The sequence below is a fragment of the Chrysochloris asiatica genome, unplaced genomic scaffold (genome assembly GCF_000296735.1).
Source record: "Chrysochloris asiatica unplaced genomic scaffold, ChrAsi1.0 scaffold00015, whole genome shotgun sequence".
NCBI classification, from domain to species: Eukaryota; Metazoa; Chordata; class Mammalia; order Afrosoricida; family Chrysochloridae; genus Chrysochloris; species Chrysochloris asiatica.
In genome coordinates this window covers 32,550,916-32,566,391 of record NW_006408533.1, presented here as the reverse complement: position 1 = coordinate 32,566,391, position 15,476 = coordinate 32,550,916, and the positions used below count along the sequence as shown (strand labels likewise).

At 42.1% G+C, this 15,476-nt stretch overlaps 1 protein-coding gene across 1 annotated transcript in view; it reads left to right on the top strand.

Annotated features, from left to right (window-relative positions):
• The window catches only part of SKOR2 (SKI family transcriptional corepressor 2), a 46,119-nt gene that overhangs the window by 18,203 nt on the left and 12,440 nt on the right, over window positions 1-15,476 (top strand). Inside the window, exons 4-5 of the mRNA XM_006835113.1 lie at window positions 3,479-3,544; window positions 3,929-4,027. Of these exons, the coding sequence (XP_006835176.1) occupies window positions 3,479-3,544; window positions 3,929-4,027 (165 nt within the window). The remainder of the gene's footprint in view (window positions 1-3,478; window positions 3,545-3,928; window positions 4,028-15,476) is intronic.

Sequence of the window (15,476 nt, the reverse complement as noted above, 5' to 3'; positions counted from 1 at the left end):
TATATATATAGTCCCTCTTGGGTGTTAACATGTTAACATGCTCAGCTGTTAACTAAAAGTTTGGAGGTTCAAAACCATCCAGAGGCACCTCAAAAGAAAGGCCTGTTCAGGTAGGAGACCCTGGGTGACTTTGGATGCCCTCACATACAGGGAGCAGAGAGTCCTAGGTTCTAGGCCTGCCACCTTTGTTCTCTCCTTCCGGACTCGAGTCCTCCTCCACAAACATGCTCCACCAGATCCTCTGCCAGGCCAAGAAACACCCGAGCTTGATACCTCTCTTTGTATTTATTGGAGCTGGAGGTACCGGAGCAGTGCTGTATGTCATGCGTCTGGCATTGTTTAATCCAGATGTTAGTTGGGACAGAAAGAATAGTCTAGACTCATGGAACAAACTGGGTCCCAATGATCAATACAAATTCTACTCTGTGAATGTGGAGGACAGCAAATTAAAGAAAGAAGGCCCTGACTTCTAAATGAAATCTTTTCCCTTAAAAGCTGTATAGAATGAAGGTCTTCCAGAAGCCATCTGCACAATTTCCCACTTCACCAGGATATCTTTCTTCCCTAAATGCACGGCATCATGTTGATGTATCGTGTTGGGATTTATACTGAATAATAAATGTCTGAAACTTGAAAAACAAACAAAAACACCTATTCAATCTATTTCCAAAAACATCAGTCATTGAAAATCTTACTCTGGCATACCTTGGGTCACCATAACTCAGTCAGCTCAGTGCCAGTTGGCTTCAAACACACACACACACACACACACACACGTACGCAATAGTCACATCATCAGGTGGACTGCAGAGTAGCCATTTATAAAAATAGGACATGGAGGATTTTCCTGTCTGTGCATGATACTATAGGTCACTGCTTTGGGGACAAGTTCTGTTTCTCTCTTTGCAGAAATTTGTACCATGACAATGAAATTTCCCAGTGTTCCTGTAAGTGCCTGGGGTCATTCCACTCCCATTTCTTGTTGGGGAAAATGAACAAACAGGAAGGAGAGAATTGAAATGATGGATTCTGGTCATGCTATAACTTAGAATTTATGACCTCCTGGGTTCTTTCAATAGCAACTCAAGACACTTTTATCAAGTGCCTATTATGTGTCCTAAGGAACTCTGGTAGCATGATAGTTACGAGTTGGGCTGCCAACCTCAAGGTCAGCAGTTTGGACCTACCAGCGGTTCCGTGGGAGAAAGATGAGGTGTTCTGCTCTTGTAAAGATTTACAGCCTCGGAAACCATGTGCAGGGTCACTATGAGTGGGGACCGACTCCACGGTACTTAACAACAACATCAAAGTATGTGTCCTACATTGTGCTTGGCAATGGTTACATAGGAAAGACAGCCCCTGCCTTCAAATCGCACTGGGGACAGCCTATCAGGTTAGGAAATTGAGGAAGCAAAAGTGCCATGACCAAGGCAAGTGCAAGGCATTCTGAGGACACAGGAAGGAGGTTACCTGGGAGGTGGGGGACTGGTTAGAGTGGAGGAACCCATGAGACTTCCTCAGAGCACCTTCACTGGACCAACTTTAGATGAAAATGTGGAGTTTAATTAAATTAAGTGAATATTTGCAGACAGGGCTTCAACAGATAGAAGCACCATTTTGTCCAAAGCAAAGACCCGTGGATTCCAAGCAGAAAGGACACAAGGAAAAGTGAACACCTCATTGGAAGGGGAACTAAAGGAAACTGATGCCAGTTACAGTGCATGAGAATGTGCTGGCTGGAAATAAAGTCCATGCAGGGTCAGGAGAGAACCCATACCCAAGGCTGTGGAAGCTATGATACCCCTTCCACTTCAACATTGACATTGACATCTGCCCCTTGTCATGTAATTGAAATGCCTTATCTTGTCAGACCTCTTATTTCTTCCTAACAAACAAGAAGGTAGGGGTGGACTATCGAGTCTAACTCACTCCTACTACACTCACCCAATATGCAACTGGATCAAATATGAGCTGTTACTGGGCAAGGACGGATTATATTTATAAATAACAACCAAATTCAATGCTTCATTTTCTCTGGTGTGGTATATTCTTTTTATAGACAATATGATATGTAGTAAAAATCTTAGTACCCACATCCACTGAAAATTTTATAATCCAGTTCCTCGCATGCTACTAAAATGGCATACGTCATTTTTGCATTTGATCCTTAACATTGTAGTCTCAGTTATAAAGGAGTTACGTCATGGATAGCTAACACACACAGCTGTATCTATGTAGATGCTTAACTCACATATCCAGCTGGGATGTGTGAGTAAACAGAGGAGCGGGTACCACTGATGACCAGTGATTAGGGCCTTCATATACCTAAATCTAGCCTTGGATGCAGCCATCAGGTTGAAATTCGGAGAGAAAATGATGATGAACTGAATTTTTACATTTCTTTGCTTTGTTTAGGTTTTCTGAATTATGTAGATTCAATTTATACGTGTAGATAAATGACTTTTCTAAGCTTGTCATTAGAGTCCTGATATGGCGCGTGATCAGCAGTTCAAGTTCAACAGTCACTCCTTGAAAAACCCTATACAGGGTCACTATGAGTCGGAGCTGACTAGACTGCACTTAACAACAACAACCTTGCCATCGTTCTGGTTAGCACATAATCAAACTAAGTAAGAACCATAGTCTAACCTTTATCCACAACAGTTATTATTTGTCAAAGACAAGTTGTTAACAAATTATCAGCAGGCAAGTGAATATTACAGAGTAACATGAAATAACTTGTTTCATATCTCTATTTTAATTTTTAAAAAGCAAATGATCAGTGATAAGAGTATTTGGGTGGTACAAACAGAAATGAGCTCAGCTGCTACTAAAAATGTCAAGATTTAAGTTCACCCAGAGATAATCAACTTCTGAAATCAGCCATTAAAAACCCCAGTTCCACTGTTCCACTCGATGGCACAGTTCCACTCCATGACAACTGTTTCAGTTATTAGGAAACTCCTCCAGGCTTATAAATCCTCTCCCATGGGCAACAATAGCCTCCCTCTATTTTTTTTTTACTGCTCAAAATTTAGGTGGTCCAAGAGGACAGGGAGGTCTCAGCTTATAGGGCCTTGAGAACCTTCCAGTTGAAGCCAGCTTTCTCAGCTTCTTGAAGGAGGTGGACTTACCAGATTCCTAAGAGAAATCTTGACTGGTCAGTCTCCTCTTTTGGCTGCTGTAGCAATTACCTTTGTTGTAAAGGATAGTGATGGGGGCTGGAAGAAGGGACTGACTTTAGGAAACTTCTTTGACTGAGGTGCCATCCATAGGCTCGGCTCTGCTTCATTTTCTGTAAGTGTTCTCTAGGGCTTCAGGGGACTCATCCACAAATAAATGAGGACATTTGGTCCTGAGGACTTCTAGATCCAAGTTATATATCAAATAAGCTCACTTATCGATGTTAAATGAAAGTGAAAAAAGCAGCCTACACAAAACTAATCATATTTTTTTTTCCCTCTTTCTTTTTTTTAAGGTGAACACACACAAGAAACCAATTCACCTCATTCACTCAAAAAGGATGTAGAAAATATGGGGAAAGGTAAAGAAAAGTTTTAATTCTGTAAAAACTCCCTTAGTTTTAAAAGATTATGGAGATAATAGGAGGATATTTTTGTTCTGCACCATATTTTAAGCTTGACAAGCAACATATGAATAATATATGGACCATTGGGTGGATATAATTGAGATAAATGCATACATATCAATCAATACAGGACACGGTAATATAATACTTTAAAATAATATATTACATTGATTTATATTCATGGATTTTTTTGCACAAAATCTATCCTATGTCTATGCAAGACTTTTTAAACTGGTTAAAATATTTTGTCTTATAATAATAAATTGCCATATATAACAGTTCTCTGGAGAGTTATTTATAAAGATTAGTAAAACGACTCCTCTGTTTTTTCTTTATTAGAGGAACTTCAGAAGGTTTTATTTGAACAAATCGATTTACGGAGACGACTAGAACAAGAATTCCAGGTGTTGAAAGGAAACACGTCTTTCCCAGTATTCAGTAAGAAATCACTTCTGTTTCATTATGTTTGAGATACTTGATTAGATTTCTATTACTAGGCTTAAGAATATGATTCTAACCACTAAGTGGCTATGCAAAGTTTCTCATGGTCTTCCCTCATCTCTATCTAAATCTTTAAAACTTTTATTCCTTCGGTGGTGCTGATGGATAAGCACTGGATTGCTTGCCGCAAGGTTGGTGCTTCAAACTGACCAGCTGCTCCTCAGAAACCTTATACAACAATATTTTGCTTTGAATCAGCTCACAAACAAAATTTCTTAAAAGAACCTTTTTGTATTGATTTTTTGTGTGTTTGTGTATATGTGTTGTGTGTTTAAAATTGTGTAACTATGCAATTGAATATATTAGATATATTTAGTTTATATGTATTTAAAACTGAGGAATTGTTCAAGTGTTTTTATTGGGTAAATGTGCTGTACCGCAAAATGAGTTTAAATCGCAAGGTTGGTGGTTCAAGCTCACCAGCTGCTCTTTGAAAACCCTATACAGGGTCACTATGAATCAGAACCGACTCCACGGCACACCACCACCACCACCACCAAGGTAGAAAAACAAAAGAACAATTCACTTTTATTCTCAGACGGTGCTAAATAGCTGCCTGACACTTGAGATATTTTAAGTTTTCATAATTCGCTATACAGAGATCTGTTAAGTTCATTGAAATGGTGTCATTTTGTTAGGTTTTTTTTTTTCCTTCCCTATCCATATTCAATGTTAAAGTATCATTTCACATTTGCGGGTAGGAGGTAGTATGGTCTAAAATCTGTTCATTCTACTCACAAAGTTTTGGAATTTCAGAAAGAATTTGTGTTAAATATCCAGATTTCTAGAGCTGTGGTGACTCAGTAGTTAAGTACTCAGCCTGAAAGGTCAGCAGTTTGAACCCACCAGATGCTCCATGGGAGAAAGATAAAGCTGTCTGCTTATCTAAAGGTTTGCAGCTTTAGAACCCCTGGGGGGCGGTTCTACTCTCTTCTCTAGGGTCACTCTGAGTCAGAGTTCTAAAATGCAGTGCTCTGCTCCGGGTCACATGGGACAAATACATCACAGAGGTGATTTTCCAAGTTTTTGGAGTTTTATTTAGTTATAGTCCTCTGTCCAGGGGTCAAAAATGAGGGAAAGAAAGTGGTATGTAAGCTTATCATATAAATTATGCATCTTTAAAATTAAGGACCCCTGGTAGAGTACTGTGTTATACATTGGGCTGCTAACCACAAGGTCAGCAGTTCCAATCCAGCTGTTCCATAGGAGGAAGAGGAAGGTGGCTTTCTGCTCCCATAAAGATTTACAGCCTCAGAAACCTTATACAGAGTCACTTTGAGTCAGAACCAACTCCACAGCATGAAACGGCAGCAGCATATTTAAAATGAAAATTTTTTTCTTGGAACACTATCTTAGAATGTCAGCATGCCCCTGGTTATTAATCTGTAAAACTCAGGTTGGCCACTCCTATACCAGAGTCCCAGGCCAGCATCTGGGAGATTGTGCAATGATTGTGATATTTTTAATAACATGGACAGGATGTCTCATGTGCAATGATTGTGATATTTTTAATAACATGGACAGGATGTCTCAAATGTAATTTGAAGCACAAGTGAATGGCACCCCCACCCCCTTGGATAGTATTTCTTTTAGCACAAGATTCCTGGTCGTGTGTCAAACTGAGTTCCACCAGAACACTTAGCCAGAGTCAGAACAAAGAGATAGCTGCATGATGGGAGAGGATCTGGCCACAAGGAACAATAGAGCCTGTGAAGTTCAATAGGGAGCCTTGGAACTCACCATGCTTTTGGATTTTGAATTCAGAGAATATCTACTGAAACTTAAAATAAGATGGAAGGGGGGAGACTGGCCAGTAGCTTTTGATAATACATTAGGAATATCACAGCAAATGTAGTTTTGAGAAGAGAAGCAACATCACAAGTAAAATGGGTGTTTCTAAAGGATCCAGGATTTTCCCATTTCTAAAATTGTCTCTTAAGAAAGACTGCACAATCCCCAGTAGCTCCAAGCAGAAAATATCTAACAGTGTGTTTCCCCATAACCAAATGTTTATCAAATTGTTGAGTTTGCAAATCCCCACTTTAGACTTAGAAGAGCGAGCTGAGTTGCTTCGAGTCTGTAGAGTGCACACCTAACTCCCCTTGAAATCAGTGTCACCAAAATGATGATGATGTTGTTAAGTGCTGTCCAGTCAATGACCCTGTATAGGGTTTCTAAGGAGCAGCTGGTGAGCTTGAACCACCTTGTGGTTGACCTTGTGGTTCAAACCAACTTTGCAGTCCAGCACATTAATCCACAGTGCCACTAATACACTTGTCTTTATTCCCCTTGAGTCTGCGGGGACTCCTGGTGACTTTATATATAATGTCATGAAATGTTACCAGGCCTGAGCTGTCTTCACAGTCATTGGCTCTGACGTAATAGCGTCAGTCCAGCTCAGGGAGTACTGCCCTCTTTTCAGCTGACCAAATATCAGGTCCTTTTCTAGCGATTGGTCTCTCTTGTCAGAGTCTAAAGTAAGGGAACCAGAGTCTCTTGAACCTCACTTGTAAGAAGAATTCTGGTTATATTCCTTCTAAGATGAATTTGTCTGTCTTTCTGGAAGTCCATGGTGTAGCCAAGACTCTTCACCATTCATTCCCACAATATGAAAGAAGCCCTGATAGCATAATGGGTCACAAGTTTGGCTGCAAACTGCACAGTCAGCAGTTCGAATCTACCAGCCCTACTCATTAGGAGAAAGACGATGCTTTCTGCTCCCATAAAAATCTACAGCCTCAGAAGTCCTATACTGGGTCACTGTGAGTCGGAACCAACTCAACAGTGCACCACTGCTGCCACCACTGCCACAATTTGAATGCATCAATTTTTCTTTTGTCATGCTTATTCGTTGTCTACCTTTTACATGCCCATGAGGTGATTGAAAAGACTGTGGTTCCTAAAAGCAAAATGCATAGTTGGTTTTCATGAAGTAAGTTGTTGTTGTCAGGTGCCATCGAGTCGGAACCGACTCATAGTGACCCCATGCACAGCAGAACGAAACAATGTCCGATCCTGGGCCAACCTCACTACCGCCGCCACACTTGACACCATCAATGATGCCACCTGACCGATCCATCTCGTTGGGGGTCTTCCTCTTTTTCTCTGATCCTCCACCTTACCCAGCATGACATCCTTCTCCAGCGACTGTTCTCTCTGGACAATGTGTCCAAAGTAGGAGAGACAAAGCCTAGCCATCTTGGCCTCCAAGGAGCACTCTGGTTGCACTTCTTCCAAAACAGATCTATTGGTTCTTTTGGCAGTCCATGGCACTTTCAGTATTCTCCTCCAACACCACAACTCAAAGGCATCAATTCTTCTACGGTCTTCCTTATTCACTGTCCAGCTTTCGCATCCATATGAGGTTATTGAAAATACCATGGCTTGGGTCCGGTGGCCCTTTGTTCTTCAGCTAACATCTCTGCTCTTCAGTACTTTAAAAAGTTCCTGTGCAGCAGATTTGCCCAATGCAATACGTCGTCTGATCTCTTGACTGCTGCTTCCGCGAGTGTTGATAGTTGATCCAAGAAGAATGAAGTCCTTGACAACCTCAATCTAATTGATAGCAATTCATGTATTTTCTTTGTTAATTGCTCCATCATACCATGTGCACAGCATGATTCTATTGAAAACAAGCAGAAAATGTTAGAATGTTATCATACGACGGGCCAGTTTTAGTTCAGACCTATCATTTATCCTTTTAATCTGAATTAAAATGAATCCTCTGTCGTTGCCACATGCATGCAATGCTTCAATTGAATAACAACAATACAGATTTCCTTCTTTATCTGCACTCTCCTCTGCTGACCAGGAAGTGGCAGGTGTGTACCCAAGTTTGAATAATGCGTGGTCTAGATACACCACAAAGAAGCAGTCAATTTCAGTCTGATGAAAATAGTAAATGCACATTACCTGTTTGTTAACTAAATGCAAGGGTCCAAGAGGCTCCCAGACAGATTTAGATTCACTCAGATGGAAAGGGGAAAACCGAATTTTGTGAAGCCACATCAGAAGGAAACATAGAAGAATCCCCTTAGAGTTTCACAAAGCTTTTGCTAGGAGGTGGACAGATTAGCAGTGACGACACTCAAAATCAAGCTTGCTTAGAGAACTAGTGGCCAAGGCTAGAAGCACTGATATGTGACAGTTAAGAAACCAGGCTCAGAAATTGACCAGACCTGAGTTCACTTTGGGACTCAGCCTCTGCCTGCGTGTGGGACCGTGGAAAGAGTACAATGAGGTAGATGATTCTGGTCTCACAGGAGGATGTGAAGACTGAATGAGGTGTTCCTGTATCACATGCTGGTACATACCTAGCACAGAACACATGCTCCTTAAATGTCGGCTGCAAGGATGATGTGACAAGGAGCAGCAAGGGGCAAAGGTGGTTAGTGTTGATCTCTAGAAGCGCATTTCTAAAATTGGCTCCACATTTCTGCATTGTCTTGGGCTTCTTGTTGTGGTTCTGAGGGTTGATGAGGACCACGGGAATGAATCCTGGGCCTGGAGGAAAACGAGACAGTTGTCATCAAGTCAATTCTGACTCCTGGCAACTCCATGTATTTCAGAGTAGAGAGGATCTCCATAGGGTTTTCAAGGCTGTGACCTTTCAGAAGTAGATTTTACCAGGCCTTTCTTTTGAGGTGCCTCTGGGCAGGTCAGAAACTGCCAACCTTTTGCTAGTAGCACAGTGCTTAACCATGTGCACCACCCAGAGACTCCATGGAGAGGTTTGGTGTTGTTAATTGCCTTTGAATCCATTCCAAGCCACGGCAACCCCGAGTGTTGAGCACTGTGCACCGTGAACTGTGCAAGGCTGTGATCTTTCAGAAGCCGATCACTAGGCTTTACTTCTAAGGTGCCTCTGGGTGAGCTTGAACCCCAAACATTTAGGTTAGGAGTTCAAGGACTCCATGGAGAAGGTAAGGATAAAGATTAGAGGAGGAAAGACGAGGAAGAAGAAGAAGAGAGAGCAGAGGTCAGTCTGTACACATGACATAGAGCTGCTGTCTGGAATAATATTCTTTCCAGAATAAATACTTGTCTCCAGCATAAAAAGTTCTTGGCTGCTTCCTGAAGCTGATAGCCTTGATAGGAAAATACAGAGAGAAAAACAGGAGCTGAAACAGCAGCACAAAAATGGGCATTTGCTACTGGGAAGGAGGCAGAAAAACAAGGACTCTGGGTTTGGACACTGACTCCCCCAATCCCTAGCTCAGTACCCGTAGGCAAGTTACCTAACCTGGCCCTCAACTGTACAACAGTATTAGCACATGCTGCCTCATGAGGCTGCTCAGAGGACTCAGTGAGTGAAATGTGTAAAGCGTTCAGCATCGTGACTGACACATGGTAATTACCAATAAATGTGAGTTGTTGCTACCATATACCATTTTAAAGTCAGATACTTACATTCCTAAAGGGATATTATAGTAAACCAGCTGATATTGGAAACCATAACGCATAGAGATTTATTGAGCTATGCTCACAAAGAGTGGAACCAGCAGTGAAACTTGTTTTGATACCAGACAATAAGTTTTATCAGTAAACTGGGTAGGACATGAGGAGAGAGCTATCATGAGGAAGGGGAAAGAAATGTTGTCTAAGATAGGGTGGAAACGGATAAGAAGGGGTTTCATCTTTGTCAAAGTCCCTTTGAGATGGCAATAGAATGGCTGGTCAAACATGTTTTCAGTAACAGTCATGTTTGATTGTTGTTGTTAAGTACCGTGGAGTCGGTTCCAATTCATAGTGATCCTGCACAGGATTTCCGAGGCTGTAAATCTTTACGGGAACAGAATGCCTCATCTTTCTCCTGCGGAGCCGCTGGTAGTTTCGAACTGCTGACCTTGATGTTGGCAGCCGGACTCGTAACCACTACTTTACCAGAGCTCCTTCATGTTTGATTGGACTGGAGTAAATAATTAGGCCCCATCCCACAGCCACCATTTCAAACTCCCCCTCCAGTGATTTAGATCTGATCATCCTTTCAGCTGCAAATCCAGAAATGGTAGGGCAATGTTTTCCACCACATTGTTTATATCTCCCTTAAGAAATCTGTCCTGTCCTCTCTTCTCCCCGAATGCCCTGCTGCTGAACCATGGCCATTCCATGTGACAGAGAGAACTATTCTGTAGGGCTTTCTTGTTGCTTACATAGTACCTGGCGTATTTTGGGTTAACAACATACTCTCAGCAAATGATTGGTATAAATATTGGGGGACATATTCTGAGAGATAAAACTGACAATTAAAGAAGAGATTGCATCACAGAAACTTGAATGAAGGAGATTAGGGGGTGCTCATGAGTTGAGTCCTTGCATTTGCAGCTGATGATAAACTCATGGCCCCTGGAACAATTAAGGGAAAAGAGCAGTTGGTTGTTGAAGGGCTCAGGGGGTGGAACAAATGAGTGGGACTTTAAGAAAAGCTTAAATAGTTGGTTTGTAGCTATGTCGTCAACTAGGAATTCTTATTTACTATAAAGCATGACTTTCCCAAATAACTCTTCAGGTTGCTTCCTACTTAAAAAGCAAAAACTTACATTTTACCTTGGGACTTAGGTTCTTTAAGGTGAGCATCTGCCACCTGTGGGTATTACTAGATCCATAATGTGCATGTTTAGTGGTTTCCTTCTTTCCTTCCTTCTCTTTTTGATACATCCCCTGAAGGAGAAGAAATAGGGGAATTCCATAGCACTGTAGAGATCCAGAGTCCCGGTGGTGTTTGAAGGTGGTGATATAAAAAAGGAAGATTATGTACATAAAATGAGCTAAAAGCCTATTGCTGGGAGAGTGGGATCTACCAGATGAAGCAGATGTACCATCTGGTCCCAGGAATGTAGACTAGATGTTTCTAATTGCTGTTTGGAAGGAAAATCCTTTTAGCTTTTCACATTGGGTTTGCAGTTCACAACTCTTGCCACTGTGCTGGCCCACATGCTGAAATTCACAGCTCTTCTCTGTTTCCTCTTTGTCTACTATCATTTTTTTAAAATAGCTGGGTTTTAAGTGATTCTTATTAGAAAGATTGGCCTAATGATTTTTATTTTTTTTATCTCCAATTAAGTTGTGCCTTTATCAGCCTTTAGAATATAGCAAACATTTGGTATGTGGAGTTTTTGTTTGTTTGCCAAACAGCTATCTTTGTATCTCAAAAATGTATACAGATGTGGTTGTAGAACTTTTTAATGTTTGAAATTTTTAAAAAAGTAAAAGGAAGAAAATCAAAATCATACATAATCTTGCCAGCCAGCGATCCCTAATGTTAGCAGTTTGTAGTCAGTCTTCAATGCAGGACCAGCAGTACTTCATTCTGTTATGCATGTGGTCACTATGAGTTGGAGGCTGACTTGAGGGCACATAACAACAACCCAGCTGAACAGTGAGTTCTTAGAGGCAGAAAGCTATGTTTTAGCCATGTCTTTAATCTCCAAGGCCTACCACAGAGCTTGGCACCCAGCAGGGACTAGTTAATGAGTGAGGAGCAGAAAGTGTGTTGAAGTATTGAGCAAAGGTTTCATCCATTGACACCACCTAATCCATTCTGGTGTGGCTCTGGACTGTTAATCACAAGGTTGGTGGTTCAAGCCCAGCAGCAACTTCTTGGAAACCCTGTACAGGGTCATTGTGAGTAGAACCAACTGGATCGCATTTAACAACAAAAACCACAATCTAGAGCTCAGGTCTTTAGCTGAAAAAAGAAGACTGTGGAACCATATGCTTGTTAAAATCCTTTCCTGTTCTATACTTCAGAATGTGATGAGCGGTAAACTTATTTGTCTGAGTTCCAAATACCCAGTTCTGCTTTTCCTATGCTGGTAGTTTTGATTTGCTCTGATAACAATTAAGAGTAAGGTACTGTGAGGGGAGCTGGTACCCATCCTGCCACCTCAGAATGCTCTGGGCGTAGCACAGGGCAACAAGGAAGTCAGTCCCCAACAAACTGCCCTGGTTCCAACACCATGCATCTCAGCATGTAACCCAAGGACTTAGGAATGCATGCTAAAGGTGAGTGCAGGGTGCTGGTGGAGCGCAAAACAGAGGTGGGATGTCTGATCTGGGCAGGAAGAATTGGAAATCTGGGGAGGAATTTCCACAAGAGGTAGCATTGCCGCTGGGCCTTTGAAAACAGGACAGGGTTTGCTGCAAAGGCAAGAGGATCCTGGCAGGGAGTATAGCCTGGCAGAGGCACAGAGGCTGGATCCAACGTATGCCTGACGACTGGAGATCTGAGGTGGTGAAGGGTTTGCAGCAGAGGCCGTTTTCCCCTGTACCCTCTGCTACTGTCATCTGAGCCACTTGCTGGTCCCATGCCTCCTTCCCTGTCTTTGCATGAAAAATTTTCTCTTAGTCTCCACCCAAACATTTCCTGCTAACTGAAAGATGGGTCATGTGAACTCACCAGCTGATCAGGCTGCCTGCTCCTGTAAAGATCTGCAATCTTGGAAACCCCATGGAGTGGTTCTGCTCTGTCCTGTAGGGTCATTGAGGGTCAGAACCAACTCAGCGGCAATGGGTTTGGGTTTGGTTACTCCCCAAGCTCACTCGGGCTTTCCCTTGGCCCTCGCATGAATGTCATGGAGTTACCACTATTACCAAATCTTTCACATCAGATTTGCAGGTGGAGGTAGGGACTAGGTCTTTTGTGTGTGTGTGTGTAATAGATTACAATACATGCTTGAGATTGATGAATCTAAACCATATAGAGTGGTAAAGAAAAAAATTTTTAAAAACAAAACGAGTTTTTGTCAAGTTGGTTCTGACTCATGGCGACTCCATGTGTGTCAGAGTAGAACTGTGCCCCACAAGGTTTTCAGTGGCTGATTTTTCAGAAGTAGATTTCCAGGCTTTTCTTCCAAGGTGTCTCTGGGTGGACTTGAACTTCCAACATTTTTGTTAGCAGCCAAACCTGTTAACTGTACTATTCAGTGACTCCATAGAAGGGTGGTGCGTTGGTGGTGGTGGTGTGCCATGGAGTTGGTTCCGACTCATAGCAACTCTGTTCAGGGTTTTCAAGGCTGTAAATCTTTACAAGAGCAGAAAGCCTCATCTTTCTCCTGTGAAATAGTGCTGGTAGTTTCAAACTACTGATCTTGAGGTTTGTAACCATTATGCTACCAGAGAGCTCCTTATAGAAAGGTTGTTATTGTTGTTGTTAAGTGCCGTTGAGTTGGTTCTGACCCATAGCAACCCTGTATAGGGTTTCCTAGGAGCAGGTGGTGAGCTTGAACCTATGACCTTGCAGTTCAAACGGCTTTGCAGTCTGGAGCATTAACCCGTAGCACCACACCAGGACACCTATAGAAAGGTTGGTGGTTGTTGTTAAGTGCCATCGAATTGGTTCTGACCCATAGTGACCCTATATAGGGTTTCTGAGGAGCCAGTGGTGTATTTGAACCACCAACCTTGCAGTTCAAATGGCTTTGCAGTCTGGCACATGAATCCACAGCAGTTGTTACTGTTAAGTAAGATCCTCAGTTCTAACCCATAGAGTCCCTGCATAGGGTTTCCAAGGAGCAGCTGATGGATTTGGCAACCTTGCAGTTAGCAGTCCAGTGCTTATTCTACATAAATGCACAGAGCCTTGTAGATGGTAAAGGTTTTATTATCTTGAAAGCAGTGGGAAGTCATCTGAGAATTTTTAACTGGTTGAACAACAGAGATTTGAAGAGGGAGGAACTGGAAGCCAGGTGACCAGTCAGTAAACTGTTGGGGATGAGCTGTCTGCATTTGGGAGGGAGCCTTGGCAGAGAGAGGAGAGAACAGCAGTGGAATGCTGGGATACTCACACCAATGGGCTTTAAGGGTGAAAGGAGAAGGAGAGGAAGAGATAATGTCAAAGTTTTTGGTTTCTCCAAGCTGCTGCCCTGCATTATTAATGACAGATTCATTATGAGATCCTATTAATTTCTAATTTAAAGCAGAAGACGCCTAAGCCAGCAAAGTCTACACTTTGAAAAATCACATGGAGAAGATGGGACACTATGAAATATATTTGGAATTGTTTTCTTCCCTTAAATGCAATAAAATTACCAATATGTAGAATGGCAAAGAGATTTTATAGAACAATTCCTCTTAAAGTCCTCCTCACCCCCATGAGCGTGAGATGAGATATGTGGAACAGGGACAGACAAAAGAACACCAAAAAATAAGGCTGCTTCAAAGTGAAAAGGTTTACTGGTTGGGAGAGTCACCCTCTTAGGAATGAGATGAGCTGCAGTGAAAACAGACAGGCATAGTTTAGGACTCACATCTCATCTACCCAAAAGGCACAAGGGTCAGCATTTGTTGTGATCTACTCTAAGGCTTCCGATCTTCTCACACCCACTGGCATTCTGAAGACAGTAAATCCACTGCCATCAAGTCAATTCTGACACACAGGGCCCTGCATAGCGTTTCCAATGCTGTAAATCTTTACAGGAGTAGAAAGCCTCATCTTTCTCCCAGGGAACAGCTTTTGTCCTTGTGGTTAGCAGTCCAATGCTTGACATACAATAGCACCATGACTACTTCTGAAGACAATGGAAGCTGTGAATTACACAAATGTGCAAAAGTGAGGGGGTGTGATTGCACCAATTCTGAGTAATGTCCTGGTGTGGCGCTGTGGGATAAGCACTGGACCGCAAGGTCAGTTTTGAGCCACAAGGTTGGCGGTTCAAACTTACCAGTCGCTCCTCAGAAACTCTACACTACAGGGTTGCTGTGAGTTGGAACCAACTTGACAGCGCTTCACAACCACAGCAACAACAACATGATATGTAAGGTATTATACTAGACAGGGCATGCCATATACTATGAAATAGAAGACACAGTCCTACCCCTTCAGGATTTGTAGTCTATTGTGATTAAATAAGAGAGGCCTAGAAACATTTCTTTAAACAACCACATTATTTATTTTCTTTCTTACTGTAGCAATAAGTAGCAATAAAGCATTTGCCATTTCAATCTTCACGTGCACAATCCAGCCCCACCGGCCACACTCTCTGTGTTGCATAACCATCGCCACTGTCCATTTCCAGAGCTCTCTTTTTTTTTAAATCTCCTTTCTTCTCCCCACCCCATTTTTTTTTTCCTTTGCATAAAAATTCCCAATGGTTTACCCTAATGAGAAAATACATATACACAGTTTCTCTTTCAGTATGTGGAAGAAAAGAAAAAAATGAAAACAATTTCCTTTTTTTCACCTTTCCTTTGCTTGTTAACTGCCTTCCTGGTCACCCAAGTTAGCATGTGTCTACATGTGTTGGTGGGGCTGTGGGTTAATGCGCCAGACTGCAAAGTCATTTGAACTGCAAAGTTCATGGTTCAAGCTCACCAGCTGCTCCTTGGAAACGCTATACAGGGTCACTATGGGTCGAAATTGACTCAGAGGCTCGTAACAACAACAACA